Source organism: Stylophora pistillata, chromosome 3, assembly GCF_964205215.1.
Source record: "Stylophora pistillata chromosome 3, jaStyPist1.2, whole genome shotgun sequence".
Taxonomy (NCBI): domain Eukaryota; kingdom Metazoa; phylum Cnidaria; class Anthozoa; order Scleractinia; family Pocilloporidae; genus Stylophora; species Stylophora pistillata.
Genome location: NC_142521.1, coordinates 4,335,852 through 4,362,500, shown reverse-complemented (window position 1 = coordinate 4,362,500; position 26,649 = coordinate 4,335,852). Strand labels below are relative to the sequence as shown.

The 26,649-nt window shown below is 39.4% G+C and overlaps 2 protein-coding genes across 10 annotated transcripts in view; both read left to right on the top strand.

Annotated features, from left to right (window-relative positions):
* LOC111339915 (uncharacterized) overlaps window positions 1-14,912 on the top strand; it is a 21,168-nt gene extending 6,256 nt beyond the window's left edge. For 3 of the 6 annotated variants that reach the window (XM_088752504.1, XM_088752503.1, XM_088752502.1), the window contains 13 exons: window positions 4,167-4,308; window positions 4,488-4,562; window positions 7,190-7,465; window positions 8,076-8,128; window positions 8,899-8,961; window positions 9,050-9,133; window positions 9,442-9,525; window positions 10,265-10,351; window positions 10,615-11,097; window positions 11,410-11,481; window positions 12,112-12,213; window positions 12,767-12,855; window positions 14,858-14,912. In XM_088752504.1, coding sequence (XP_088608630.1) covers window positions 4,559-4,562; window positions 7,190-7,465; window positions 8,076-8,128; window positions 8,899-8,961; window positions 9,050-9,133; window positions 9,442-9,525; window positions 10,265-10,351; window positions 10,615-11,097; window positions 11,410-11,481; window positions 12,112-12,213; window positions 12,767-12,855; window positions 14,858-14,897 — 1,437 coding nt within the window. In that variant the 5' untranslated portion in view covers window positions 4,167-4,308; window positions 4,488-4,558 and the 3' untranslated portion in view covers window positions 14,898-14,912. Of the gene's footprint in view, window positions 1-3,616; window positions 4,309-4,487; window positions 4,563-7,189; window positions 7,466-8,075; window positions 8,129-8,898; window positions 8,962-9,049; window positions 9,134-9,441; window positions 9,526-10,264; window positions 10,352-10,614; window positions 11,098-11,409; window positions 11,482-12,111; window positions 12,214-12,766; window positions 12,856-14,857 lie in introns of those variants that run through there. The other 3 variants (XM_088752506.1, XM_088752505.1, XM_022946649.2) reach the window with 3 other exon arrangements.
* A 121-nt stretch (window positions 14,913-15,033) lies between these two features.
* LOC148734179 (uncharacterized) lies at window positions 15,034-25,719 on the top strand. 4 transcript variants are annotated; one of them, XM_088752509.1, is made up of 11 exons: window positions 15,034-15,939; window positions 17,652-17,726; window positions 19,607-19,903; window positions 20,642-20,694; window positions 21,010-21,078; window positions 21,169-21,252; window positions 22,368-22,455; window positions 22,765-23,246; window positions 23,807-23,875; window positions 23,985-24,086; window positions 24,694-25,719. In XM_088752509.1, the coding sequence occupies exons 2-11, from the start codon at window positions 17,723-17,725 to the stop codon at window positions 24,805-24,807; spliced, it is 1,362 nt and encodes a 453-aa protein (XP_088608635.1). In that variant the 5' UTR covers window positions 15,034-15,939; window positions 17,652-17,722; the 3' UTR covers window positions 24,808-25,719. The 4 variants fall into 4 exon arrangements, with proteins under 4 accessions (XP_088608635.1, XP_088608633.1, XP_088608634.1 ...); XM_088752507.1 differs by lacking the exon at window positions 15,034-15,939 and adding an exon at window positions 16,671-17,471; XM_088752510.1 differs by lacking the exon at window positions 15,034-15,939 and adding an exon at window positions 16,673-17,471 and having other exon boundaries at window positions 22,368-22,454; window positions 22,773-23,246.
* Window positions 25,720-26,649: the final 930 nt, after the last annotated feature.

The following is a 26,649-nucleotide window of genomic DNA, read 5'->3' as shown; positions in this document are numbered from 1 at the left end:
TTTGGCGCCAAAGACAACATGGCGGGCGAAGAGCAACTTTGGCTCTTATTAATCATTATTTTGCGCAGGCAGAGACAATGCAGGAATAATATCGTTCGAAAAAGAAAGCGATTTTGGGTTCGTGAAAGGCAGTTGTTCACAACTTCATGAACACATTAAACAAGTGTGAACCTCGTCATGTATGTGACCGGACGTTCACGACACGCCTGTGTAATATTTTTCCTTTTTTGCGCTAGCGGTTTCTCTGTATTATCTCTGAAACATAGTTGTTACGGCCACGAATGTGGTATGGACGTTAGGCCTGGTTTTAGAAGCTTTTCAATGCGACATTCGCTGTTCACGGAGACAATTTGTACCGAACAACTCCGCATCGCCCGCCATCTTCGTTACTTCGATCGATTTATACGAAGAAAGAAGAAAGGTTACACCTACAGCCGGTTACCTTATTACAGTAACCATGTTTCAACCTTTAACATCGAGTTTATTTGCTGCCATGGCGATATCCATCCCCATCCAGGTCCACAGACTGGTGATCGGAATTTGAGAGTTAGCAGTGAGGGAAACAACATGGCGTATGTAAATCCTAGGTCAGATGTATCTGTCTTTTACGCCAACTCAAGGAGTTTGGTTAACAAGATTAATCAGCTGGAACTAGAGATTGCTACCTATCAATATGATCTCATGGTATTTACGGAGACTCACTTGGACAGCTCTATTTTGGATAGTGAACTCTTCCCTTCTATTTATACGGTTTTCAGGCGTGATCGTGTTCAAAATGGTCGACGCGGTGGCGGTATTTTGATAGCTGTACGCGATACGTTGCGTGCGTCTGTGAGAGAAGATGTTAATTTCGATTCCGAATTATTATTTGTCGATATTTTATTCCCGGCGAATAGAAAAATTAGTCTAGGTGTCTTCTATAGGCCGCCTAACAGTAGCATTAACTGCCTGTTGGATCTACAAACGGCTCTTGATACTGTGCTTTCTTCATCACAAAACCCAGAGATGGTCCTTGTTGGCGACTTTAATATTCCCGAATTCGACTGGAACACCGACTGCACTTCTGTGGATTCACCTAACGCTACTTTTTTGTCGGATATCATACACGACAATTTTCTATTCCAGCTGGTCAAAGACCCAACTCGCAACGGAAATATCTTAGACTTGATATTCGTCACGTCTCTTGACCTAGTCTACGATCTAAAAGTTGGCCTTCCCTTCTCTGACCATAACTCGATCTCTATGCTACTATCAAGAAAATCATTCTCTGAAAGGAAATCGCAGAAGTTGAGCTATTCATTTAAGAAGGCGGATTGGAATCACCTCAGGAATCTTTTACATTACACTCCATGGCATTGTGCCTTTATGGATACTGACATTGATTGTATTTGGGCTGCATGGTCTGATATGTTTTTATCTGCTGTCAACGAGTGTATCCCAAGGCGGACAGTGAAGAGAACTTCGAATGCACCATGGATAAGCGGGGATCTAATTAAGTTGTGTAGAAGAAAGAAAGTGCTTTATAAAAGGGCAAAAAAAACCTGTGCTCTTTCTGATTGGAACAAATATCGTAAATTCAACAACTATGTGAAGAAGGAGTGCAACTCTGCACGTAGGCAATTTATAAACAATCTGGCAGATGAACTAAAGACCGGAAACAGTTCAAAGCCTTTTTGGAACTTTGTTCAATCAAAGAGAAAAGTCAAATGTGATTTAGCGTCCTTAAAGGTGAACGATTCGTATCTTAACGACGACCTGAGCATTGCCAATTGTATGAATTCTTATTTCTCATCGGTGTTTACTGTTGAGGATCACGAAAACTTTCCCGACCTTGAATATATTACAGATGAGAAATTATGTAACATCTTTTGTTCTGCCACGGAAGTTGAGAAATTGCTAAGAAATTTGAATATTTACAAGTCCCCCGGGCCCGACTACATATCACCTCGCATCCTAAGAGAATGTGCTCAAGTGTTGTCATCTCCACTGGCTTTATTTTTGAATACATCCTTCTCTCAAGGTCAACTACCAAGTATATGGAAGTCGGCCCACATCACTCCAGTCCATAAGAAAGGGAGCAAAAATCTCATGGAGAACTACCGCCAAATATCACTGACTTGTATTGTTTGCAAGATTGCAGAAGCTGTGGTAAAGTCCCGTGTGGTCGACTTTTGGTCAGACCTCAATCTTTTTAATCCAGACCAATTTGCGTATCTAAGGGGTAAATCGACGTTGGCACAATTACTTACATGTTACAACGACTGGGCAAAGGCTAGGAATTGCTCGCAACAAACGGATATCATCTTCTTAGATCTCTCCAAGGCTTTCGACAGCGTGCCACACGAGCGCTTGCTGCTGAAACTACAACGGTATGGGATAGACGGCTCTCTACTACTGTGGATTAGAAATTTTTTGACGAATAGAAGGCAGCGTGTAGTGTTAAGGGGCAATTGTTCAGACTGGTCACCCGTGATTTCAGGTGTGCCTCAAGGAACAGTACTCGGCCCAATCCTATTCATTATTTATATAAATGATATTTCGGCAAACATTGCATCAACCGTGAAAATCTACGCTGATGATACTAAAATCTATCGCAAGATCATGGAGCCTGATAAGGATATACCAGCCTTACAGCTGGACTTGAACAAATTAAGCGATTGGGCGAACAAGTGGCAGTTGCGCTTTAATCCTGAAAAATGTGAAGTTATGCGTGTAACGCACAGTAGAGACAGATCCAAGCCTAGTTATTCCCTTGGTACGCAACTAAAATCTGTCGACAGCGCCAAGGACCTAGGGGTCACAATAAACTACGATCTATCTTGGGGTAAACACGTTTCCTACATAGTAAACAAGGCGAACAAAGTGTTGGGTATAATTAGGCGATCACTTGGAAACGATAATCGCTATGCGTTTTCCTGCCTCTTTAAGTCGTTAGTAAGACCTATACTCGAATACGCTGTCCCCGTCTGGAGCCCCTACCAAAAAAAGGATATCGAATCCTTGGAAAAAGTCCAAAGAAGGGCATCTCGGTTGGCATTAAAGCAAAAACGCGGAGAAATGAGCTATGAAGACCGCTGCCGCCTACTGAATTGGCAAACTTTGGAGAAACGAAGAGAGTTTTTATCTCTGATCCAGTGCTACAAGATAGTTCTGGAAATAGATAGTCTTCATTTTTCGGACTTTTTTGAACTTACTAAATGTAATCGAACTAGAGCCAATCACGATTATAAGCTCTACGTAAAAATAGCTATCGTAAATTGCTACAAATTTTCTTTTTTTGTACGGATCGTTAATATGTGGAATAATTTGCCTAAAGATATTGTACACGCAGGATCATTGACTTTATTTCGTAACAGACTAAAGATTTACATGAATATTGATTGAGATGATGGTAAACAGTTTTTAATTATCTGTATATAATGTTTTGATCTTTTTATTCGGGGAATCTTTTATATAGGGTTAACCTCTAGAATATCCCCTTTCGAGAGATACTTTTATAATTTTTATTTTCCTTTCTCTTGAATAAAGTATTGTATCGACGTCGAGCAACCTAGGAAGAGTAACTACGACTTGGTGATCGTGAATCGTACTTTCGGTAGGTTCAGTTCGAGTATTTTAACTTTTAATTTCGTAATTTTAGCGTCAAGCTCACACGTTTAAATTTTTTACGGCTATTTGTGCATTTTGGAAAGATGGAATCGAGGATTGTGATTGGTTTATTCTTCCGCTTCCGCTTCCGACTCTGACAATGCAGTTTTCACTAGATCGTAAGCGACGGAGTTATAGGCAGAATCGGTGTTCTGCTTCCGACTTCGTCGGCTTGATTTTCACTAGATCGTATCTCTCCACGCTTCTGATTACGACTCCGTCGCAAGTGAAAACCAGCCTTGAGAGCGAGAAGAATACGTAAGTAATGGCGCCTTACCAAATATCCGTCTCAGTCTGTTTTATTCTGTAACGCTCTGAAACTAATGACCTTTGCTCGATGTCTTGACTAGAATGAATAATATCAAGGTAAATTCCCTTCCGTACAGCACAAACACTAAAAAATTTGCTATGGAATGCGGCTGTAACTAGTAAACTAGGAAAACAGTGCAGTTTGCAAGGTGTAGCAATTTTGTGGCCCTTTCCCATTAGATGTTTGGTGGTCATCTCTTTTTGCTTAGGAGAACAGTTGGTTAATTCCAAGCCGGTTGCCTTCCGCATCTGCATAACTGAACGTGGTTCTCAGAAAGCGGTTTAATATTTAAATCATCACCGTATACCGTGGCAGAGGCATACTTCAGTTGGAGAAGACAGCCAGCAAAGGTGCTCTGTTACTCTATTCTTAGCACTCATTCGTAGTAGCATCATCTATTTCTTGATATAATTGTTTTTCGTTACCAGAAAAGCCATCTTACATAGAACATGGCAAAGTGCTTCATAAGTCTTTGTATAAATCGAGGCATGACTTGTCTGATCGTCCAATTGTTGTTCAAAAATTACAGGTGCGGAAAAGACTACTGATAATCCCTGGGAGTGCCTAACTCCTAACTGAACTGTTTTTTAATTTGCAGAAATGGGTAAGTGCTGGAAAATTATATTTACTAGATACTGAACTTCCGGGTTGGCGAATTCCTATCTTTGACAAGATCATTAGTTTAATTTCAGCCGAGTGATTGGAAATAATGAATCTTAAAACTGACTCAAGTGCGAAATCGACGTTTTAATTCTAGTCCAACTTCCTGTTCTATTTATTTCTTGTTTCTTGTTCAATTTGCTTGCGTGTTTGTTTTTATCGCTTGATCGCGCACAACTACTGTAAAGTCTTAGACTCGAATTTCTGAATTGAGTAAATTCCTTGATATTGAATTTGCTAGTGAAACATCCTTTCATGTTGTTTTTCAACTACATTGACTTGCAATTACTTATGTTGCAAAATATTATGACTCGCAAAATATTACAGGGAAAATTCACACTCCGAAATTCTAAATTGTAGTAGCAAGAATAATGTACTTTTCTTACACCAGGTCATTAGAACGTGGAATGAAATGAATATACAAGTTATCGTGCAGTTAACAGTTAACTTTCCATCACATTTGCAATGATAAGATAGCGTGACACAATCCCAGGGTTAAACAATGAAACATAAAAATCTATAAGAGCTTGCGTGACTTTAAGGACTCAGTCATCATTTATAGCCGGTGAGGGAGGGGGTGGGGGAGTTTTTAGTGATCACATAAATTTTTTTGGGGGGGGGCATAAAAAATTGACCGTCAATTAGCTATCAACGAGGAGGTATCGTAAAATTACGTCAAGTAAATTTTTTCGTGAGACAACCAAAATCCTCCGCCGCCTCTCCACCCCCACGTAATAGATAATGTCCAGTCTCAAGGTCCCTTAATTAATGTAGATGGCCTCGGGCTGCTCAGGCACGTGATTTCTGTATTTAGCCTCTTATCCCTTTTGTGGGGCTAAGCTGGGTCCTACCTTGTCCCTAGGGCCTTTTCCAGGGCTTTACCCCCAACTAAGGGAAATTTCCCTCAGTTGGGGGGGAAGCCCTGGAATCGGGAAGGAGGAAGGAGGTTGGGCTTGGTCATGGGTCATTGACTGCAAACTAGAGGGAAAAACACCGAATCTGAAACTCCTAATACATGTATGACTTACAAGTCGTACACCAGGCTATTTGAAAATGAATAAAGGCTGATAGTTTCGAAAGAAACTGTTTGGGGCTGCGTCGGTGGTAGTAACGAAATAATTTGGAAGTGAAGTTCAAATGAATATGATGTGCAAATAATGATGCATTTTTCTACAGTTATCATCCTATTGTAATAACAACAATATCGTGACATGGCTCTAGTGTTGAATTATCAGACCATAACAATCTGTAAAAGATTTCGTGACTCTTAGGTCTCTGAGGGAAAGGGGATGTGGAGAATTTGAGTGAGGATCCCACGTTTTTCAGGGGGATAGGGATCAGTCGTCCCCAACAAAGTATTAAGGGGGGGAGGACTGTAGAGAATTGACTGCCAATTAACTGTCAATGAGTGGATCAAAAGGATATTACCGAGACTTAAGGGTGGATCAGGTAAATTCTATTGTGAAATAACCTAACTCCTACCCACCCCCCCGGTCAATAAATGATAAGTGGTCCTCAGCTGTTGATGAAACATCCTCAGGCTTTTCAGGCACAATATTTTTATATTTGGTATCTTTTCCTTGCGTGGTGCTAGGCTAAGTCATGTGTAAATGACTGCAAAATAAAAGAAACCATCCCTACTCTGAACCGAAATGTGTGAAATGTGCGCGAATCGGTTTTGCTTTTTTCCCAATCAAGTCCTTGACATGACATGGAGTCAAAATGAATATACAAGTATTCATGCAGCCTTCCATAGTTATCATTCTAATTTAATTACAATAATAGTGACCATATACATCTGTGAGAGATTTCGTGACTCTCTCCACTGTTTATAAAACACGGGCTGCTTCCATATTTGGCCTTTTTTCCTCTTGCGTGGGCCTTGGTCATGAGTAAATGATTCCTGAACTTATCGACACAAATGAAGAATGTGAACTCATTCCCCAACAAGAATAAATTCTCTTCCAGCCAAGGTCGGGAATCATTGTCCCAAGCTAATGTTTATTTACAAGATATACTGTTTTTAATCGCGAGAAGTGCCGTTATTATTCCATTGAAAAATTTTCGTTGGATTAATATCCGTCGGGAATTATCGATGGCTCTGACTTCTGTTGTCGCAACAGATTAATAATAATAATAATAATAATAATAATAATAATAATAATAATATAGATCGATTTCTATAGCGCATTTCCATCTAAATGCTCTAATGCGCTTTACAACACTGTGCAGAGGACTTTTCCAGACTGCCGGAGGCAGTTTACAATTAATAAAGGAGAAATTTTGCAGATGCCCCCTCCCCCATCCCCAGTAACCAGGCCAGACCACATCACAGTAATCTCGTGATGTGGGTTCTTTAACGTCCCCTGATTGTTCTACGATCTATGCAAAACATCAGTTGACCGAGACCCTCATCTATGTCGTGCGCCTTCCTGAACGAATTGGAGACAAGTGGAAGGACTTAGCACCAACGCTGGACCACAATGAATTCGTCGTTAACGTAATTCAAACTGCATGAGAAAAATAACATCCAAAAGTAATAATGAGTCACTGTAATTCAATTGTCAACAGGAGACCCAATTGAACAAAGGAAGTCTGTAGTAACAGAATTGCGGCTGTCAGAAATAAGCCATGATGTAGGAACCTGCTGGCGTGAGTTAGGACCAATGCTTAAGATTATGGCATCCAAGATTCAGAACCTGGATGAGGAGCACAAATCTAATCGAGACAAAGCCAATGCCCTTCTTCTCACTTGGAAACAAAAAGAAGGAAGTCGTGCAATGGCTGGAGTCCTTGCAGATGCTTTGGAGAGTATTGGAAGAAAAAGCATTGCAGAAAAACTGCTTAGTGAGTGGGTGTTTGTGCAAGAATAGTGGGTGTCTTATGCATGATGAGTGGGTGGTTGATACATTTATACTAATGACTGGTTTTTGCTTTGATAACGTAAATATTCTAAGTTACAGAAAGCTTAAAAATTTTAATTATTTTTTACTGACATTGTTCATTGCGAGACTAAAAACAAACATTGGCAATTTGCTTGAATTCTGACATATCTAAGAGCACAATAAGGAATGTTGCATCAGAGTCCTTGTGCCATAAATGGCTCGAGATCCAGTGCGGAGGGTGCCAATGTCGAAAGGCTTGTACAAGTTTTTACGAAAATAGAAGTAAAGAGTCTTTCCCGAGCACTGAGAGGTAGCAGACACAAGGCGTAAGACGATTTCATATAGCATACAACGTCCTTGGGAAAGATAGAGCGCGATTGGCTACCCAATCAGGCAAGATGGCCCCACCTTTCTTGCTCGGTTTTGCACCGTTTTGATTCCGTGCAAGAAAACGAAGAATTGTGAAGAGCCGACTTACAAACAAAGATTTATGTGATTTGTATCACTTAAAGGTCAGATAAAAATATCTCAGCCAAATGTTCTCGATCAATTCACGTGTTACTTTTTGGTAGGTGACGCTTTGGGTGGTAAAGAGCATATAGCTGGATTAGACGATACAATCCAAGTAAGTCCTTAAAATCAAATCTACTCGATAAAAAGTGAATGCTTCCTGAATACTTGACCGAATCTATACCACAGTACCTTATTTAGGCTTTTTTAGTGTAAAAATACTACTACTACTACTACTACTACTACTACTAATAATAATGGTAACAATGATAATGACGATTTCTCTAGCGCCTTATCCTATAGCTCATGGCGCTTTACAACACTTTGCGGGGGACTTTAGCCAGACTGCATTGAGCCTCCAATATCAGAACACAACATCGGGAGCTACGTTCCTCACTCTTTACGATAAGTGTGTGGGTTCTTTGACGTGCCCTGCTAATCAGTATAGAGGAGATACAGAAGACGGGGCCTACGGTTTTTCGTCCTTATCCAAGAAGACTAGAATGTCTAGCCATCAACAGATGTCATAGCGAAGGCACATTCTCTTCAGTCATTTTAAGACCCTGAGAGTTGGTCCGGTGTAGGGCTTAAACCCTCGACCTCCTGCATGGAAATCCGGCGCTCTACAACATGAGCTAACCAGCTAACGACTTGGCATACAGGCGTGTGTAAAATCTACCTTCTAGGAGAGTTTGAGGGTATTTGTTGAAAATGAAGGGTGCTGAGGCCCTTAATTTTAAGTTCTCCTCTCGATATCCCCATAGTTTATCCGCATGTCTGTAAGCCAGGCTCAATTGAATCTTGAATTGTTGGGTTGAAAATGAAAGTTAGCTAAATGTAGCTTACCCAAACTAGCTAAATCTGTGTACTGTTCTTTAATTTCAGGTTAACAAATTGCAGAAGAAAATAACTGAAATACAAGAAAACGCCAAGCAATTGGAGGAAGAGGTCGAAAAACGATTCGTAATTGATTGTTAAGCTATTGGAGAGTGAATGGGTTGATTTCAATTTTATTCTTCTTTGAATTTTTCAAAAGGGTTTCAAAGTAAAGGAAAGAATGAAAGAGTTAGAACTAAACCATGCAAAGGTGACACAGGAAAATCAAGACCTTAAAGACCGAGTAAGTTTTTAATGGACATTAAAAGGTTAGCGGGTCACGTAAGTTTTCGTGGAATTATCTCTAACTTAGAAGAATAACAACATAGCATGTTCTCCGGCAAGTACGCAAAAAGGATTTTTCAGTTGGCGGTCCTACTCCAATGTCTTCCGGGCTTTTTTTAGGCACGATAGAAAAAAGTAACTGAAATACTAGCAAACGTCAAGAAATTGGAGAAAGAAGTAGCGAAAAACTTCGTAATTGATCGTTAAGCCAGTGGAGAGTGGATCACTTAACTTCAATTTTATTCTTGTTTGAATTTTTTTTACAAGGGTGTCCAAGTTAGAGCAAGAATGAAAGAATTAGAAGGAGAACTCGCAACGGCGACAAAGGAAAAGCAAAACCTTGAAGAACGAGTGAGTTTTTAATTAATATCTAGTTTCACTCATTTCATACAATCGCCGTCGTTTATTTCTAGGACATTTGGATCATATCTATTTACTTAAAGGTCCGAGTCAAATTAAAACAAAGGAGGAAAAATGACATTGTGAGCTTGGCTCCTCCAAGCTCACAATGCCTTTGGAAACTGCAACCGAATAATGTTTGAAAAATTTCTTATGAATACCTGACGATCTTGTTCTTCTCATTGACACATCACAAAAAACCAAAGTAAAAAAAAAAAGAAAAGAAAATTGACCTCCATCGTACAACGTAGCCTTAGAAGCAGGTAGACAGGAAGGTCTAACGCTGTAGTTCTGTTGTGGCACCCAAAATATTATGGAACAATATTGGCACAAGATTATTTTTATTTCTGAATATTTTGATGCTGAAATTATTGGCACAATATTATTATTGGCACAATATTGTTATTGGCACAATATTATTATTGGCACAATATTATTATTGGCACAATATTATTATTGGCACAATATTATTATTGGCACAATATTATTATTGGCACAATATTACTATTGACATGATATTATTATTGGCACAATATTGTGGCACCTGGAGGAGTGCAAGGAGAATGAGGATTAGTTTAAGTATAAGTACTGCTCCGCATCTCGCCATGATTCACTCGCCAGTTGGGCTAATTTGCATGTATAATTCTTATTAAAAAAAACTCAAAGCTGATTCTTTACTTTTATAAAACAGTGCCAGGAATTACAAGAGAAAAACTCAGAACTGGTAAACGAATTGCGAGATGCCAAACAGCAGACCCAAAGCGTGAGTTCTGAACAGGTTGGTAACTGATATTCAAAGATTAAGTCACGTAAGTGTCCCAAGAATTAATTACAAGTACAAAATATAACAAAAATAGCATGTTCTCGGGCATGGATGCAAAAAGGACTTTTCAGTTGGCGGTTCTACATCAATGTCTTCAGGACAGGGGTATGGGCTTGTATTCTTGTTTTCATTTCAATTGTCCTCTGTCATGATCATTTTGCACTACTGTTCTTTCGCTAAAGATGGGTGTCTAATTTCGCTTTCTATTTTCTTTACAGGATCGTGGGGTTGATTTGGATTCATCACCACAAGAGGATCCAGAAAACACCAGAGATCAGGCCGGTACAGAACGAGAGATCACTGTCCAGCTAAAGCTTCTTAATGAAGAGCTCTACAAAGGCGTGGTATCTAAGCTGCAAGCTCCAGAAGTAAAGGAAGACAAACTTGAGACTCGCGTCATGGTGGATCGACTGATCAGACTGAGTGTGACGCTTCAAGAGTTATACACCACCACTCTGTCCAAGGCTCCTGAGGCATGCAAATGTAGTGAGGAAGTAAAACGAGAATTCTCTGAATTTGCGTATTACGGCCTTAGAGCTGAGCACAATGACTTGGTGCACCGAGTGAAAGAGTTAATATCAGTTGAAGAAAAAATGACGAGCGAGGAGAAAAGTGAACTGTTTAAACTGAAACAGCTCCAGACCAATCGGCAAAGGCAGGTTGATGAATTGGAAAAACTGTGGGGAGGTCTGTTCTCACCGGTAAGGATACAAGATTTGTTTTAAATAGAAAAGATCTGTTTCTTAAATAGCGACACACTCACTCACGTTGGAGAGAAAGAAATTCTTAGATCTCCAAGCAGGAGTCGAATCTATTAAATCCCCTTATTACTTCGACAAATGCTCTAAAGACCATCATTGCACAATGTCATGATCTCACTAAAAATAACAACGGACCAATAAAATCGCTGGTTGCTTCAACAGTTTTGCATGTCTTCCCTTAATGACCCTTGTTTATAGCAAATGATATATATTTGTTGAAAAAATGATTTTTATGTCTTCATTAAACTGCAGCCCGAAAGTCTTCCAAAAACACGCTCTGCGCCCTCTGCACCGAGTGGATGTTCCACTGACTCTGAAAAAAAGGTAAGAAATGTTTAGTCAGCGAATTACTTCGCCTCTTTCCGTTTGCTGGTATCTTTCTCCGAGGACCCTTTCTTTCATTTTTTTTGTCTCCGTCGTTTTCGAGCAATTTGCCACGTCAACAATGACAGCTACTCATTTGCAGTCAAGCAAAAAAAGAATGTATTTCGTTTATTTTTTGTTAATGCATTTGTTTGTCTATTTATTTTCAAATTTACCTTAAAATGCCACTCAAAGTTAATTACAGATTTACTGGAAACGTAACAGTGGTGAAATGGTTCGGAAGCCAAAAGAAACCACGCGGCAAAATACTACCTTGGCTCCCTTCCTAAAAAAGTTCTGATACAAGAATTATACATCAGCGGTCGCGAGAGAGATTGCATAACAACAAAAAAGGACGAATAAAACACAAGGGAGGGATAACAATACTTATATATGATTTTGAGAAAAAGAAAGAAAGGTTAAAGAAGAATTGAAGAATGCTAGAATTAAGTTATCATGTATCCCCTCAACTTGCCCTTAAAAATTGCAACACACAATGAATTTTGAACCCAGCTCTTTGAGTATCTGGGTTAGCGTAGGCCAGACCAGTCCAATTCTAAGCAGTGTAGAACTTTTTCCTCTAATATTTAGGACTCGAAACGACACAATTCATATCCCAGTAGACAAAGCACCAGCATAGCGACATCTACAACAAGCGATGACGAAACACACGAAGTGTCTTTCACAAAGCCGGTGAGTAAGGCCCTAACACACTACCAGGACCACTGATCAGAGACTTAGAGTCAAGTCTTTGGTGACAGTCCAACCTCGTTCCCAGGGGGCGGGAAGATGAGAGACCCTGGGAACGAGGTTGGTGAGAGACGTGTTTGCTGAACTGGGGTCTAGATCATAGCTGTCAGTCATTGGGTTATGTTCTTTGGAGAGTCACAGTAGAAGTTTTTCCCTACATGTAGCAATGTGATTTGGCAACAGAAATTGTCAAGGAAACCTGGAGAATCTCTGAGAATTATTGGGGTATTCCCGCAACAGATCAGCATCTGAAAACGGAAGGGTGCCGAGAACACCCTTAGTCGCTTCATCTGATCGAAGCTGAGATCATCTTCCGCTAGCTGTCGATCGTCTGAGCCCCAGTTTAGACACCGTTATGTTTACTTTCGTGACACGACGCGTGACACGGATTCCTTTTCAACATACGCTAACTTCCTAGTCCTTTATTGCTCCTTGCAAGTTTTTCCTATTTCTTACTAAAAGTGATCCTATTTTTTCATCTTTTTTTTTCCTGCAGTTCAAGTGGAAGAAGACCTTTTTCAGTAGAAAAAAGAGTAATAATGAAAACTCATGTTGCCTGGTGTCCTACTCACCAATAGCCCACAGGTATCCTTAACTGTCTAAGTGAACATAGATAAACAAAATTTGAACCAGGAAGCTCTAACTCATGAAGTTGCCTTGTAGTAGTTCGTGGTTCTTAGAAGTGAGTTAAAGTGGCGTAGACATCCGTAGTGATTGCATTCCAGCTTAACGGGTTAAAACCTGACAGAGGTACTCGCAACGGACACATTCCAACGAGAAATGAGTACTCGGAAGCGCACGAGATGAACTGGACACGACCTCAATTGTTTGAGGTATCGAGCGCGCTAGGTTTAGTGCATCCTCGGAGACCCAGGGGCTGAGTCGATTTCAAGTTAGGGCATGAAGAGCTATTTATGCCCTAACTTGAAATCGACTCAGCCCCTGGGTCTCCGAGGATGGGTTTAGTGCAAAAAGAATGTTTTTTAACAAATTTCCATTACCCAAGTAGAGAAATTTCTGGTAGGATATTATGACCAGCCAAACAGTCAAACGTGGGCAGGGCCTCGTTTTCACTTTTAACACGCGTTGATTCTCGCATTCTTTAGGCGCACACTTTTTCCAGAGTGTCCCTTGTCATCTTTCCCATTCTCTTCAGGCTGACGAGGAACATATCTTTCGTCGAGAGATAATATCTTGCATTTGTTTAGCGGTGTATGTCCAAGCAAACAAATTCAATAAAAATAGCCCTCAGTAATGCATGGTATGAAAGGAGTTTAATTCTACATTTTAAGAATTTATTAATTAAAATTTTTGTCATTTGCGATTAATTGCAAATAGCCAGTTAGCTTTTCTAGATTTGCAAATCACCGAATACTCTCAAAATTTAGGCTTTTATAAAAATAGTAGATAAATACAAATTTCTAAAAAACAGAGGTACATATTTTTTAAGTATTCATTGAATTGATTGATAGGAATCATATACTTTTAGGACTGTCAAATGTGATTAAAATTGTAAATTTTATATTAGATCCATTATTTTTTCAAAAAAAAAAAAGAAAGAAACCTAGGTTTTGAGTTATTTATCACTACAACATGAGCTCATCCACTCCACCCGCTAGATATGTCAATAAAATATGTTTTTATTATCTTGGAGTTTGATTTAACATGGAATCTGTTATCAGCCTCGTTCCCAGGGCCTAAGGGAAAAGGCCCTGGGAAGGAGGTTGGGTCTGTAATCTATTTAAACCTTATATCTGGAGCCTGAGATCATGAGATTGCTATTTTTGTTCTACGATAGACGTCATTCACTTCCAGCGGCCAACATCCTTTAAAACTTAACCTTTTCGCACGCTTTTGTTATGATGGTGTTTTCCATTTGAGAGTAAAACTGTTTCAAAATTTTCTACTATTTTTTCGCCCAACACTATTGAGGCGGCTGAGAAAAATGCACGTAGGCACAAACACTAATTGTTTTTTTGGCTAGCGTTAAAAGTTTTTCTCCTGAGCTTTTGAGGAATAAGAAAATGCGTTACGTATAATAATTGCTTGTTCAAGTTCTACGGTTTAACTTTTCCTGACCGTAACTGGAAAATGTTTGCTCGTTATTTTCCGGCCACCTTCTTTGTACCCCTCGGAAGATCACATATTTGTCATTTTTTATCGAGCATCAATGTTATAAGTGTATGCGGGACATTTTGGCAGGTACTTAGAAAAACCGCAAATACTAACGACTTGTTTCTGATTTAATTTGGATATATCAACAAAGTTAAAATGGTAAATTGGCCACCGTAACGATTACAAAAGCTGACGTTTCGAGCGTTAGCCCTTCGTCGGAGCGAATATTTCTTTCGAAACTATCAGCCTTTATTCATTTGTTTCTGATTTAGTCTGGTTGTTCGTTTATCAATATTCCACAATATCTCACATTCTTGCCGCTACCCGTTCAATATGCGATACCTTGTCAGTGCCGAACCACCAATATTAACAGGTGCCTGCGCCTGAACTACGCCGGCTAGTCCTACGCATCCTTTATGACCATATTTGCCATAGCTAATAGTCTATCTTTCCAAACTTACACAATTTTCAGATATCACTATTCTCATCGGGCAAAGAACATGATCCATTGAGACCAAGTCTGGACTTCGTCTACACACAAGGTAGACGAGGCGGTGTGGGGGGAAGGGCTGGAGGAGGGTTGGAGGGGGGGGAGGAGTGGGGTTTAGGGACTGATGGAAGCGGTAAGGTTTGATGAGGTAGAATTAGAGGGTGCAAGTCAGGACTCGGGAAAATGTAAGGTTCTAATGAACTTGCCCAATGTTTTGGTTTCTTACACTTTTGAGTGGATGGACCATTTGAATGAGTCTTCTTTAAAACTTCATTAGAAGGCACCTTTAAATTGGTTCCTCTTTGTCTTTGTTTGATTTGTTTTGTTTTTTCGGAAGCCTTTAAGTCATATTTGAAAATCTCCAATGCCGGGTCGTAACAAGATTTTTTTAATACGTAACACCTAAATTTCGCTGCAATTTTGCAAATATTTGTGGTCCAAATCTCGGAAATGCGATGTTTGGTGTCGCTTAATTTCTTTTTTAATTTTCTTTTCTGTCTCCTTTGTTTTATCATCATCTTTATTTCTTTTCATTAAAGAGAAACTTGACCTCTATTACAGATAATTAGTGGATGCAACGAGGAACTGTCGCACGCTCCGCCTCTCCGCCCTACCCACCCTTCCCCTACTCACGGGGTTGGTGCTTTACATCTATAAATATAACGCAAGCGCAGAGTTGCACAGTCAAGTAATTTTGAAGCGAACAAATAGCTGATAGAAATCGGCTGTTATCCATGTCTATGTTGCGGTTTTAATTTGATATTTGAACTTCAATTTTGCATTGATTGTAAATACCTATAATTCTTATGTTTATCTGATACCACCAAAAAAGGGATCTGTCATACCATCACGAGTTTCACGCAAGTATCATTTTTACCTAATTGTGTTAGTACGTTTGTCTGGGCATGATAAATAACATTCAACCGATTTTATCGAATTTGAACTTAAGGAAAGTTGCTTGCTTTTTCGTTTGTTTATTTGTTTTTTAGCAGAGTGACATCACAGCCATAAAGGAGCATTGTGCGCCGTTACGAGGAAATGACGTGACAAACATTTTTCTCTTGGTGCGCGCAATATTCAGTATATACTTTTTATATACTTTTTACACTGTCTATTGTTTACATAGTTAGTCTTTGTGTATTTCTCGTAAGGGCACACTTAATTTGGAACCTCGCTCTGTTGTGTGTCCCGCACCCTTGTCCTCCGTTCTCTTCTGTGTCTTGTTCATATGTATATTTTAGTCCTTTTAGTATTGTAAGTATGGTGAAAGCGATTAAATAAATCGAAGTTGGTATCGCATCGTCATGGACTAATCAAGCAATGAGGCTAAAAGTTGAATTTTTGCCAACCTCATCAGTTCCTGGAAACATTAGGGGAAACCCCTTGCCGTGGCGGAGAACCCATTCTTGGAGGTGAAAGTGAAACACAGGAAACTTCTTTACTCGAACTTGAATTTTGAAAAGTAAACCTCAGGGAAATATATTTCCTCTCTCAACCAGCGCTAATCATGTTAAAGATCAAACGTTCAATGCTTCTTGTCTCTTAACACGCTTTTTACGGAAACCTATTTTGTAATTCTCCTGGGTAAAGTAATTGGTTGACTTTAATGGTTGTATCTAAAGTGAGAAAACTAAAATTTGTGGAAAGGCTTTTGCGATGGTTTCGGCCCGGAGAGGATTTTAAAACTCTGAATAGTCACGAAACCAACCGTACAACACCAGAAAGGGAGGGATTAAACTTGTTCGGTAAAACACTTTTTTTGTAAATCCATGACAACTCTTATTACGTGACGTAAAATATCATGCCGATTGGAAATTACACTATTTTCAAAACGGAGAACACTGCCTTTCGAAAATTTGTTGTACGAAAAATATTCACATGCCAAGGCAAAACCTTGATAGTCCTTTTGATTTCAACTTTGTACCTTCATGGAGTCTCGCGGAAACATCTCGTGGATCCCTTCCGACAGGTATCACACGAGAGCCAAAATCTATCTATTTGTCCAAAAAGACATTTCCAGTGCGTACGAATATTAGTGGGGAGATATTCCTAATGAGTTAGGAGGTCTCAACTAACCCTCGTTTGCTTAGATAAAGGTTTCTTGTTCTTTCGTCGGTGTTTTATTTCTTTATTGGCAGCTCATCGCAAACTCTCATATTTAGGTCATCTGGGAACCCAGTGAGCGAGAAGATTACATAAGTAAAACGCGCCTTGTCAATTATCCGTCTCAGTCTGTATTATTCTGTAACGCGCTGAAACGAATGACCCTTGCTCAATGCCGCGACAAGAATGAATAATAACAAGGGAATGTCCCTTCCGTGCAGCACAAACGCTCGAAAAAATTGCGATGGAATGCGGCTCTAATCAGTAAAACAGGAAAACAGTGCAATTTGCAAAGTATAGCGATTTTGTGGCCCCTTCCTATAAGGTGTTTGGTGGTCATCTCTTTTCGCTTAGGAGAACAGTTGGTTAATTCCGAGGTTACCTTCCACATCTGCATAAATGAACGCGGCTCTTAGAAAGCGGTTTAATATTTAAATCATTATCGTACACCGTGGCAAAGGCATACTTCAGTTGGAGAAGACAGCCAGCAAAGGTGCTCTGTTACTCTATTCTTAGCACTCATTCGTAGTAGCATCATCTATTTCTAGAGCTAATTGTTTTTCGTTACGAGAAAAGCCATCTTACATAGAACATTGGAAAGTGCTTTTATAAGTCTTTGCATAAATCGAGGCATGACTTGTCTGATCGTCCAATTGTTGTTCAAAAATTACAGGTGCAGAAAAGACTACTGATAATCCCTGGGAGTGCCTAACTCGTAACTAAACTGTCATTTAATTTGCTAAAATGGGTAAGTGCTGGAAAAATATATTAATTAGAGACTTCACTTCTGATGCGTCCACAATATCGATGAATTTCCGGGTTGGCGAATTCCTCTCTTTGACAAGATCACAGGCTCAGCTTTAGCTGAGTAATTCGAAATACTGAATCTTAAAACTGACTAATATGCGAATACGACATTTTAATTTCAGTCCACCTTCCTATTGTTTATTTCTTGTTTCTCGCTCAATTTGCTTGCGTGTTTGTTTTCATCGCTTGATCGCGCACAGCTTCTGTGAACTTCAAGATTTAAATTTCTGAATTCTAGTTTCTTCGAAATGTACGCTGATATTTTTAAGTTTTTTTTTTGCTAAACAACTCCTTGATATTGAACTTGCTGGTGAAAAACCCTTTTATGCTGTCTTTCCCCGTAACTTCCGCATTGTTATTCAATCACATTGACTTGCAACTACTTGTAGTGAATGACTTACAAAATATTATCGGGAAAGTTCAGACTCCGAAATTCCATGATGTAATGACAGGAACGATGTACTTGTCGTACAGCAGGTCACTAAAACGTGGTATTAAATGAATATACAAGTAATCATGCAGTTTTCTTCATTCATTATTCTATTACATCAGTAATGACAGCGTGACGCAATCCCTGTCTTTAATCATCGCAGTCTGATAATAATCTGTAAAAGATTTCGTGACTCTAAGGTCTCCCTTTCATTGTTTATTGCCGGGGGAGGAGGAGGTGGAGGATTTTTAGGAGATGACATATTTTTTGGGGGGAGAGGAGAGGGGGAATCAGTCATCGCCAACAGAGTATAAAAGGGGAAATAGATAATTGACTGCCAGTGACGAGGGATCGTGAGAATATTACAGAGCCTGAAGGGGAATCAGGTAAATTTTATCGTGAAACAACCAAACTCCTCTGCCTCCTGCCCAGGTGATATAGAATAATCGGTACAAAGGTTCCTAACTGTGGATAAAACTTCCTGGAGCTGCTCATCAGGGACGTGATTTCCGTATTTAGCCTATTTTCTCTTTCGTTGGGCTAAGCTTGGCCATGGGTAAATGATTATGCAAAATATATGGAAAAATCCCAACTCTGAAACTCCAAATTTCAGTGGCCAGTTGGATGTACTTTTCATATGCTAGGTCACGTGAACACGAGATTAAATAAATACAGAAGTAATAATGCAGTTTTCTACAATTATTATTCTATCTAGAGTTAATTATTAACTCTGTTCTATCATATCTGCAATAATAGCGTGACATAGTAATCATGACAACCTGTGAGAGACTGCGTGACTTTAAGGTCTCTACAAACGGTTTCTAAAACTTCAACGGGATGTTTCCATTTTTGGCCTTTTTTCCTTTGCGTGGGTCTTGGTGATGTGTAAATGACCCTGGATGTCTTCATGTAGAAAAGCGAGCTTATTTCTCCTAATGAATATTATAACATGACCAAAGTAAAGCACGCGCTCTGATTGGTCAATTTAGCGTCCCCCATTTGCCCATGGGTGTACGCTGCTGACGTGAGCAAATGCAAAGACTATTTTTCCGCGCGCGCTTGTTTTTTCTGATCACGTAAGATTTGATTAATAAAAGGGAACTCTTTAGCTACAATGTATCAATGTTATGTTATAAAACAAATGGTAAACACCACAGCGTACACTATTGAGTTATGGATGCACGCGGGAGGTTGCTAAGCACTCAAGAAGCTAGAGTCGCTCTCGGCCATCGCCGCGAGCGACTCTTACGCTTCTTTCGTGCTTAGCAACCTCCCACGACATCCATAACTCCATAACTTGTCATTGCGTTAAGTCTCTTATTAGTCCATTGAAAACTTTTCAAATAAAATATGTCGGAAGTATAATGGCTCTGACTTTTAATTTGATGCAGCAACAGGTTGTTCCATCTACGGGGTCGATGTTAATCATCAGTTAACAGAGCCCATCATCCATAAACTACGACTACCTGAACAAATCGGAGACAAGTGGAAGGACTTAGCAAGATCCCTGAGCTACAGTGAATCCATCATTGATGCAATCGAAACTGAGAAAGGCAATATCCCTAAGGAATGTTGTATCAAAGTCCTTGTGCGTTGGATTAAACGAGAGGCAGAAGAAGCCACTGTTGAAAGGCTTGCACAAGTTTTAACGGAAATAGAACTGAGGAATCTTGCCCGAATACTCAAAGGTAGGGGACAATACATGAGACATAAGACAATTTATGAAATACCGATCACGTGGGGAGTGGGAGCTCATTTCCCTTGCAGGTTTTCAACTGAAAAAATATTAAAAATCACAACACGTCCACTCGTACGGATTTTAAACAAGGAGAGATACAAACATGGTGGGAAATTCTATCCAAATAGCCCACGAACCTTATAAACTGAAGATAAAATGGAAATAACTCTTCAAAGTTTTTTTTCCATACATCCGTCATAGGTAACGTTGTTAGCACTTTTATCGTAATTATTATTGCAATGTTATTCTCGGTATGATAATTATTGGTTTTTATCGATATTGTTACTAGTATCGCTATTGTTACTGTTTGTTATTATGATCTGACCTTTCTTGGTTGCATTAAACGTAAATTTTATATGAAGTTAGTTTATCATTTAAAAGCACAATACTGTCAGAGAATAATTATGCCTAAAGACTTAACTGTGTTCGGGCTGTAAGAGATTGCGTTCACTTCCTTGCAAGTTGTTATTAGTCACCCTAGGAACAAACAGGTCCAAACTTGATCACTATCTTTCCTGAAGCTTTCCAATGTTATGGTAGACTCTGCAAAAATTTGATCTAGGTATCATTTCCGATTTAGTAGTCAGCAACATGATGTATTTAAAAGTGTGAATTTTACGTGAATTATGTCACTTAAAGGTCAGTTTTAATCTTATGGCAAATTTTTCTCACTAACACTTTTTCGTAGATCACGCTTTGGGTTATAATGGGGATATAGCCGGATCAGACAATATAAGCCAAGTAAGTCCTTAAAATGAAATCCTTTGGATGATCACTAAAAGTTTCTTGACAGAATCCATATAACAGTGCGATATCACTAGCCTTTTTTATAACTAAGACAAGCCTGTCGTAAAGGAATCAGAGTTTGACGGTACTTGTTGAAAACGACAGTGGCTCGGAGCCCCTTGATTTTTTTTCCTTCTGACACCTTTTCGGTCTATCCGCACGTCGGCTGTACACCAACCTAGTTTAGATTTAAAATCGGAGTATTGAAAATTAAAGTTGGCAAAAATATGAGCTAAATCACTTTGGCTAAACCTGAGTAATGTTCTTTAGTTTCAGTTTGACAAATTACAGAAGAAAATAACTGAAATGCAAGCAGACGTCAAGCATTTGAAGGAAGAGGTGGCGAAATAATCCTTAATTTATTCATGTTTATTTTACCGAACAGTGAGCAGATTAATCTAAATTTATTCATATATGTATTTTTTTTAGGATTTACTATCGCGGGCAAGAATTAAAGAATTAGAAGGAAAACTCTTAATGGCGACACAGGAAAATCAACAACTTAAAAAACAAGTGAGTGTTTCATGAAAATCTAGTTTCATTCATCTCATATAATCGCTCTTATTCTTCCGGCAGTTCATCTGACCCCGGTTGTTCGAAGGAAGGACAAATCTCTATCCGGTGAATAATGAAGTACGGTTTGGTAAAGCCTGGTTTTCACAAATGACACAAGCACAAGTGCAACCACAAACGCAAGCATAACAGCTCTTATTTCACAGCGAAAACGGCCTCGACGCAAGCAGATACACAAGCGCAAGCACAAGCACAAGGATCAAAAAATTTCCTTTTCTTGTGCAGATGCTCGTGCTTGCGTTCGCGTGGTCCGAGTGAAAGCAAAATGCCGCACAAGCACAAGAAAATCTATTACATTTGGCTAAGTCTGGCCAATTATGGCACTCGCTTCAGTTTCCCCCCACTTCTGAGCATTTCAACGAAATAGGGGAGGTTGTCGCCGTAGCCTTTGATGAAAAGTTTTCCGAGGTTCTTCGCAACTCTCGAGTCTTGTATGACAAGAGGTGTAGAGATTTTAAAGAACAAAACAAAAAAGCACAACCGTGGACTCAAGTTGGCAAGGAAAAATCACCTTGGCTACTCCTTTCTTTAAAAATATCCCGAAATCATGAGCGTTTCGTTCTCCTCCTCTTTTGTAACCGCTTTCGCTTTCTTCGTCGTAAGAGTAAAGAAAACAAAAAACTCGACGCTTTAAAGTGTCTGCCGCCATATTGACCAAGTCGAGATCAACGGAGCCTTGAAACTAGTGAACATATTGTATGCTTTGAAACTTTTGCTTATGCTTGTTGATATTCATTTTCACTCGGCATAATTACCTTATGCTTGCGTTTGTGCTTCCGCTTGCGTTTGCGTCGCTAGTGAAAACCAGACTCAACATTTATCTGCGTGATAGCGTCAACCGGGCCCTGGATGGATGATATCTATTTACCAAAAGGTCTGAAGCAAAAGTAAAAATGGAGAAAGGAAAAGAGAAACAGTGTAGACAACAAAATGGGAAAAGGGAATGTTTTTTCAATAACTATCACTAAAACCAATTTTTTTGGGAAAAAAAGCAACTGAGTGAAGAAAAATTCGCCCAGTCTGATCAAAGCTACTTCTTTGGTTTCATGAAAAAGTGCCAGGAATTGCAAGAGAGAAATTCCGAACTAGTGAACGAACTGCAAGATGCTAAACAGAAGACCCAAGCCGTGAGTGCTGAACAGGTTGGTAACTAATACCTAGGGCTGGGTAAGCTAAGTTTTCGTAGAATCAACTCTAAGGGTAACTTGATATCTACTTCGGCAAGGACATTAAAAGGATTAGTTTAGGAGTCGGTCCTACACCAATGTCTTCCGGGCTTTTATTGGGCATGTCGGGTTCCCTTCAGCATCATACAGATTATCACTGTCTCACGACAAAGGTAGGGGGGTGGGGTGGGCTTGTATTTTTGTATTAATTTCATTGTACCCTCTGTTTTGATCAGTCTTTGACTAAAGATGGGCGTCTAAGTTCGAATTTTGTTATCTCTACATGATCCCGAGACTGACTTGGATTCACCTCGACAACACGGTTCCGAAAACACCAGAGATCAGGCTGATACGGAACGAGAGATTACTGCTTATCTAAGGCGTCTTAATGAACAGCTCCACGATAGCGTGATATCTCCGTTGCAAGTTTTAGAAGTTAAAGAAGACAAACTTAAGACTTCCGTCATGGTGGACCTACTGATCAGACTGAGTGTGACACTGCAAGAGTTATACACCACCACTCTGTCCAAAGCTACCGAGTCGTGCAAATGTAGCGAGGAAGTGAAACGAGAATTCTATGACTTTGCGTATCACGGACTTAGAGCTGAGCACAATGACTTGGTACACCGAGTGAAAGAGTTAAAACCAGTTGAAGAAGAAATGACGGACGAGGAGAAAAGTGAACTGTATAAACTGAAACAGCTCCAGACCAACAGACAAAGGCAGGTTGATAAATTGGAAAAACTTTGGAAAGGTCTGTTCTCACCGGTAAGGATACAAGATTTATTTTTATTTTTTATCAGTCTACTGTTTAAGTATATAACTATTACTAGCCTATTAGATTAGTATAATTAGTACTAGATTTTATGTTGCAGTTATTATTATGAATAGAAATTTAACATAGCTTTAGATATTACCTCATTTGTTTCTTCTTGTATATTTATTTTGTGTCCCCAAATTAGTATGGAATTTTTCGAGAATAGAGGGTAGGACACTTTACGAACGTTTTTCATTTATTTCACTCCTTTAAGTGGAAAAAATACGTTCCTCAAATAGCGAGGAGAGATAGGAAATTGTTAGATTGCCAAACAGGAGTCGAATCAATACAACCCCTCACCCCCTATTACTTTTGCAGATACTCTAAAATCATCATTGCACAATGCACATCTCGCTAAAATTTCAATGGACCAATAAGACCGCTGGACTGATGGCTTCAATAGTTTTGCGTGTCTTCTCTTAATGACTCAGCAGCAACCTACCTCTAAAGTAAACCAGCATTTATTTACGTTTGTTGAACAAATGATTTTTATTTCTTCTTTAACCTGAAGCCTGAAAGTCGTTCAAAAACATGCTCTGAGCCATCTGCAGCGAGTGGATGTTCCGCTGTCTCTGGAGAGGTAAGATATGTCTAGTCATCGAATTACTTCGCCTCTTTCCAACTTCCAACAAAAGAAGGGAGAAGAATAGTCAAATTCTAAGTAATGTAGGACTTTTTCCTCCAATCAGGACTTGGTAAGGCACCGTTCGTACCCTAGTGAGCAGAACACCAGCACAGCGACATTAACAACAAACGATGACGAAGCAGATGAATTTTGTATCAAACATCCGGTGAGTAAGGCCCTAACACATCACCAGGACCACTGATCAGAGACTTACCAACTGAAGTCTTTGATAACTTTTGTATGTGAAAGTCGTGGTTGCTGAATGGTTCTAGGTCTTAGCTGTTTTCTTTGTGTTGGGTCCCTAGGAGAGACACCGTTTGCTTTCATAGTTTTCCTTACGCGTGGCAGTATGATTTGCCAATAGAAATTGTCAAGGAAACCTGGAGGATTCTCGAGAATTATTGGGACATTCCCGCAATAGATAAGAATCTGAAAACGAACCGGTACCGACACATTTAGTCGCTTCGTCTAATAGAAGCTGAGATCATCATCATGTGAGCCATCAGTTTAGATATCCTTATGTTTTATTTGTGTTTTTTAAGCTTAAAGTAGTGCCAGCCCCGTACATTTTGTCGAAAGGGAAAATTAAACAGAAATTAAGCTTTCTGATGAGAAAACAGAGGAACCACTTAAGTCCTCTTGTCTCGCGTGTCACACGCGTGACACGCGTGACACAGATTCCTTTAGGATATGCGCTAAGTTCCCAGTCTTTGATTGTTCCTTTCTAACTTTTTATCTCTCTCTAAAGGCGATCCTATTTTTTTTCCTTGTAGTTCAAGGGTACGAAGTTGAGGAACCTTTTCAAAAGAAGAAAAAGCAATGAAAACTCATGCTGCCTGGTGTCCTACTCCGCTAATGACCCCAGAGGCCGGTTTCGTTTGAACTAGGCGACTAGCTTTCAAAGTCTTATTGTGACAGTTCGTAGTCCTTTGAAGGGAGCTAAAGTGGCGTAGACTTCCGTAGTTATCGTATTCTAGCCAAAGCGGGATCAAACGGGACGAACATTCTCGCAACAAACACATCCCGAAGAGAAATTAGGAGTTAGAACTGGATACGACTTCCGTTGTGTGAGCTATCGAACATGCCGGGAAACTGGGTTGAATCTTTCAAGTCGAGGCTTATTGCAAAAGACTATTTTGTGACAAATTCTCATCTCTCAAACGTGACTCAAACAGAGAACCTGAGAAAAATGTCTGGTAGGACATTATCACCAGCCAAATCCAACGCGGGTGATTTCACTTTCAACGCGCCGTGACACTCGCACTCTTTTATGTGAACACTTCTGTCAAAGTCTCTTGTCATTCTTCGGCGTCTGGCTGACGGACGGAGAAAATAAAAGTGGTCTAGAGATTATTCCTTGCTTTGGTTTGACATTGTATGTTCAAGCAGAAGAAATTCAATGAAATAGCCCTCATCAATGCATTGTGAAAGGAGGCTAATTCTGTGTTTTAAGAATTTATGAAAATTTTTGTCATTTTGCAATTGAAATTAGTTTTTCATAGAAAGCTTGTTGGCTATTCTAGATTTGCAGATCATCAAATAGTTTGAAAATTTAGGCTTTTATAACAATGGAAAGTAAATGCACATTTCTAAAATGAAAAGCTATACTTACATACAGAGGAATGATATACTTGCAGGACTGTCAAATGTGAAAAAAAGTGTAAACTGTACGTTAGATCCATTATTTAAGAAACACCTGCGTTTTTCTTTATTTATCACTAAAAAAATGAGATCCTCGACTCCAATTAAATGTTCAAATTAATTCCAGTTAGGTATATCAATAAACCATATTTTGAATATTTTAGAGTTTGATTTAGCATGGTGGGGTCGGTAGTATGTTCAAACCTTGTATTATCACCCCATCTGGAGATGCTATTTTTGGTCTACGATAAACGTCATTTACTTTCAGCAGCCAACATTCTTTGAAAATTAACTTTTTCGCACGTTTTTGTTATGATAGTGTTTTCCATTTTGAGAGTAAAACTGTGTCAAATTTTTCTACTAATTTTTCGCGCAGCACTATTCAGTTTGGCGACTGAGAAGAATGACACGTATGCAAAAACGTTAAATAATTTTTTGGCCAGCGTTAGAAGTTTGTTTTCTGAGCTTTTGAGGAATAAGAAAATGCGTCAGCTATAATAATTGCTTTTTTAAGTTCTACAGCTTAACTAATCTCTTTTCCTACCGTAACTGGAAGATGTTTGCTCATTATTTTCCGGCCACCTTATTTGTACCCCTCGGAAGACCACATATTTGTCATCTTTTATTGAGCGTCAATGTTATAAATGTATGTTGGACATTATAGCAGATGCTTTAGAAAAGCCGCAAGTACTAGCGACTTGTTTCCGATTTAGTCTGGTTGTTTGTTTATCAATATTCCACGATATCTCAAATTCTTGTCGGTATGCATTCAATATAGATGCCTTGTCACTGCCGAAACACCACTCAATATTAGCTGGTACCTGCGCTTGGACAACGCACTGGTCCCACGCATCCTTTCAGTGGACATATTTGCCATAGCTAATAGTATGTCTTTCCAAATTTACACATTTTTCAGATATCACTAATCTTATCGGGCAAAGAACACGATCCACTGAGACCAAGTCTAGCCTACGTCTAGACACAAGGAGAAAGAGGCGGTGTGGGGAGGGGATTGGAGGGGGATTGGAGGGGGGTTGGAGGGGGGAGGAGTGGGGGTTAAGGGACTCGTGATGGAAGTGGTAAGGTGT

What these genes read in the sequence shown, in the direction of transcription:
- LOC148734179 (XM_088752509.1), top strand. An exon ending in GGAAAGGTCTGTTCTCACCG is followed by an intron (nt 23,247 to 23,806) that starts GTAAGGATACAA and finishes TTTAACCTGAAG; the next exon opens with CCTGAAAGTCGTTCAAAAAC. An exon ending in GTTCCGCTGTCTCTGGAGAG is followed by an intron (nt 23,876 to 23,984) that starts GTAAGATATGTC and finishes TCCTCCAATCAG; the next exon opens with GACTTGGTAAGGCACCGTTC.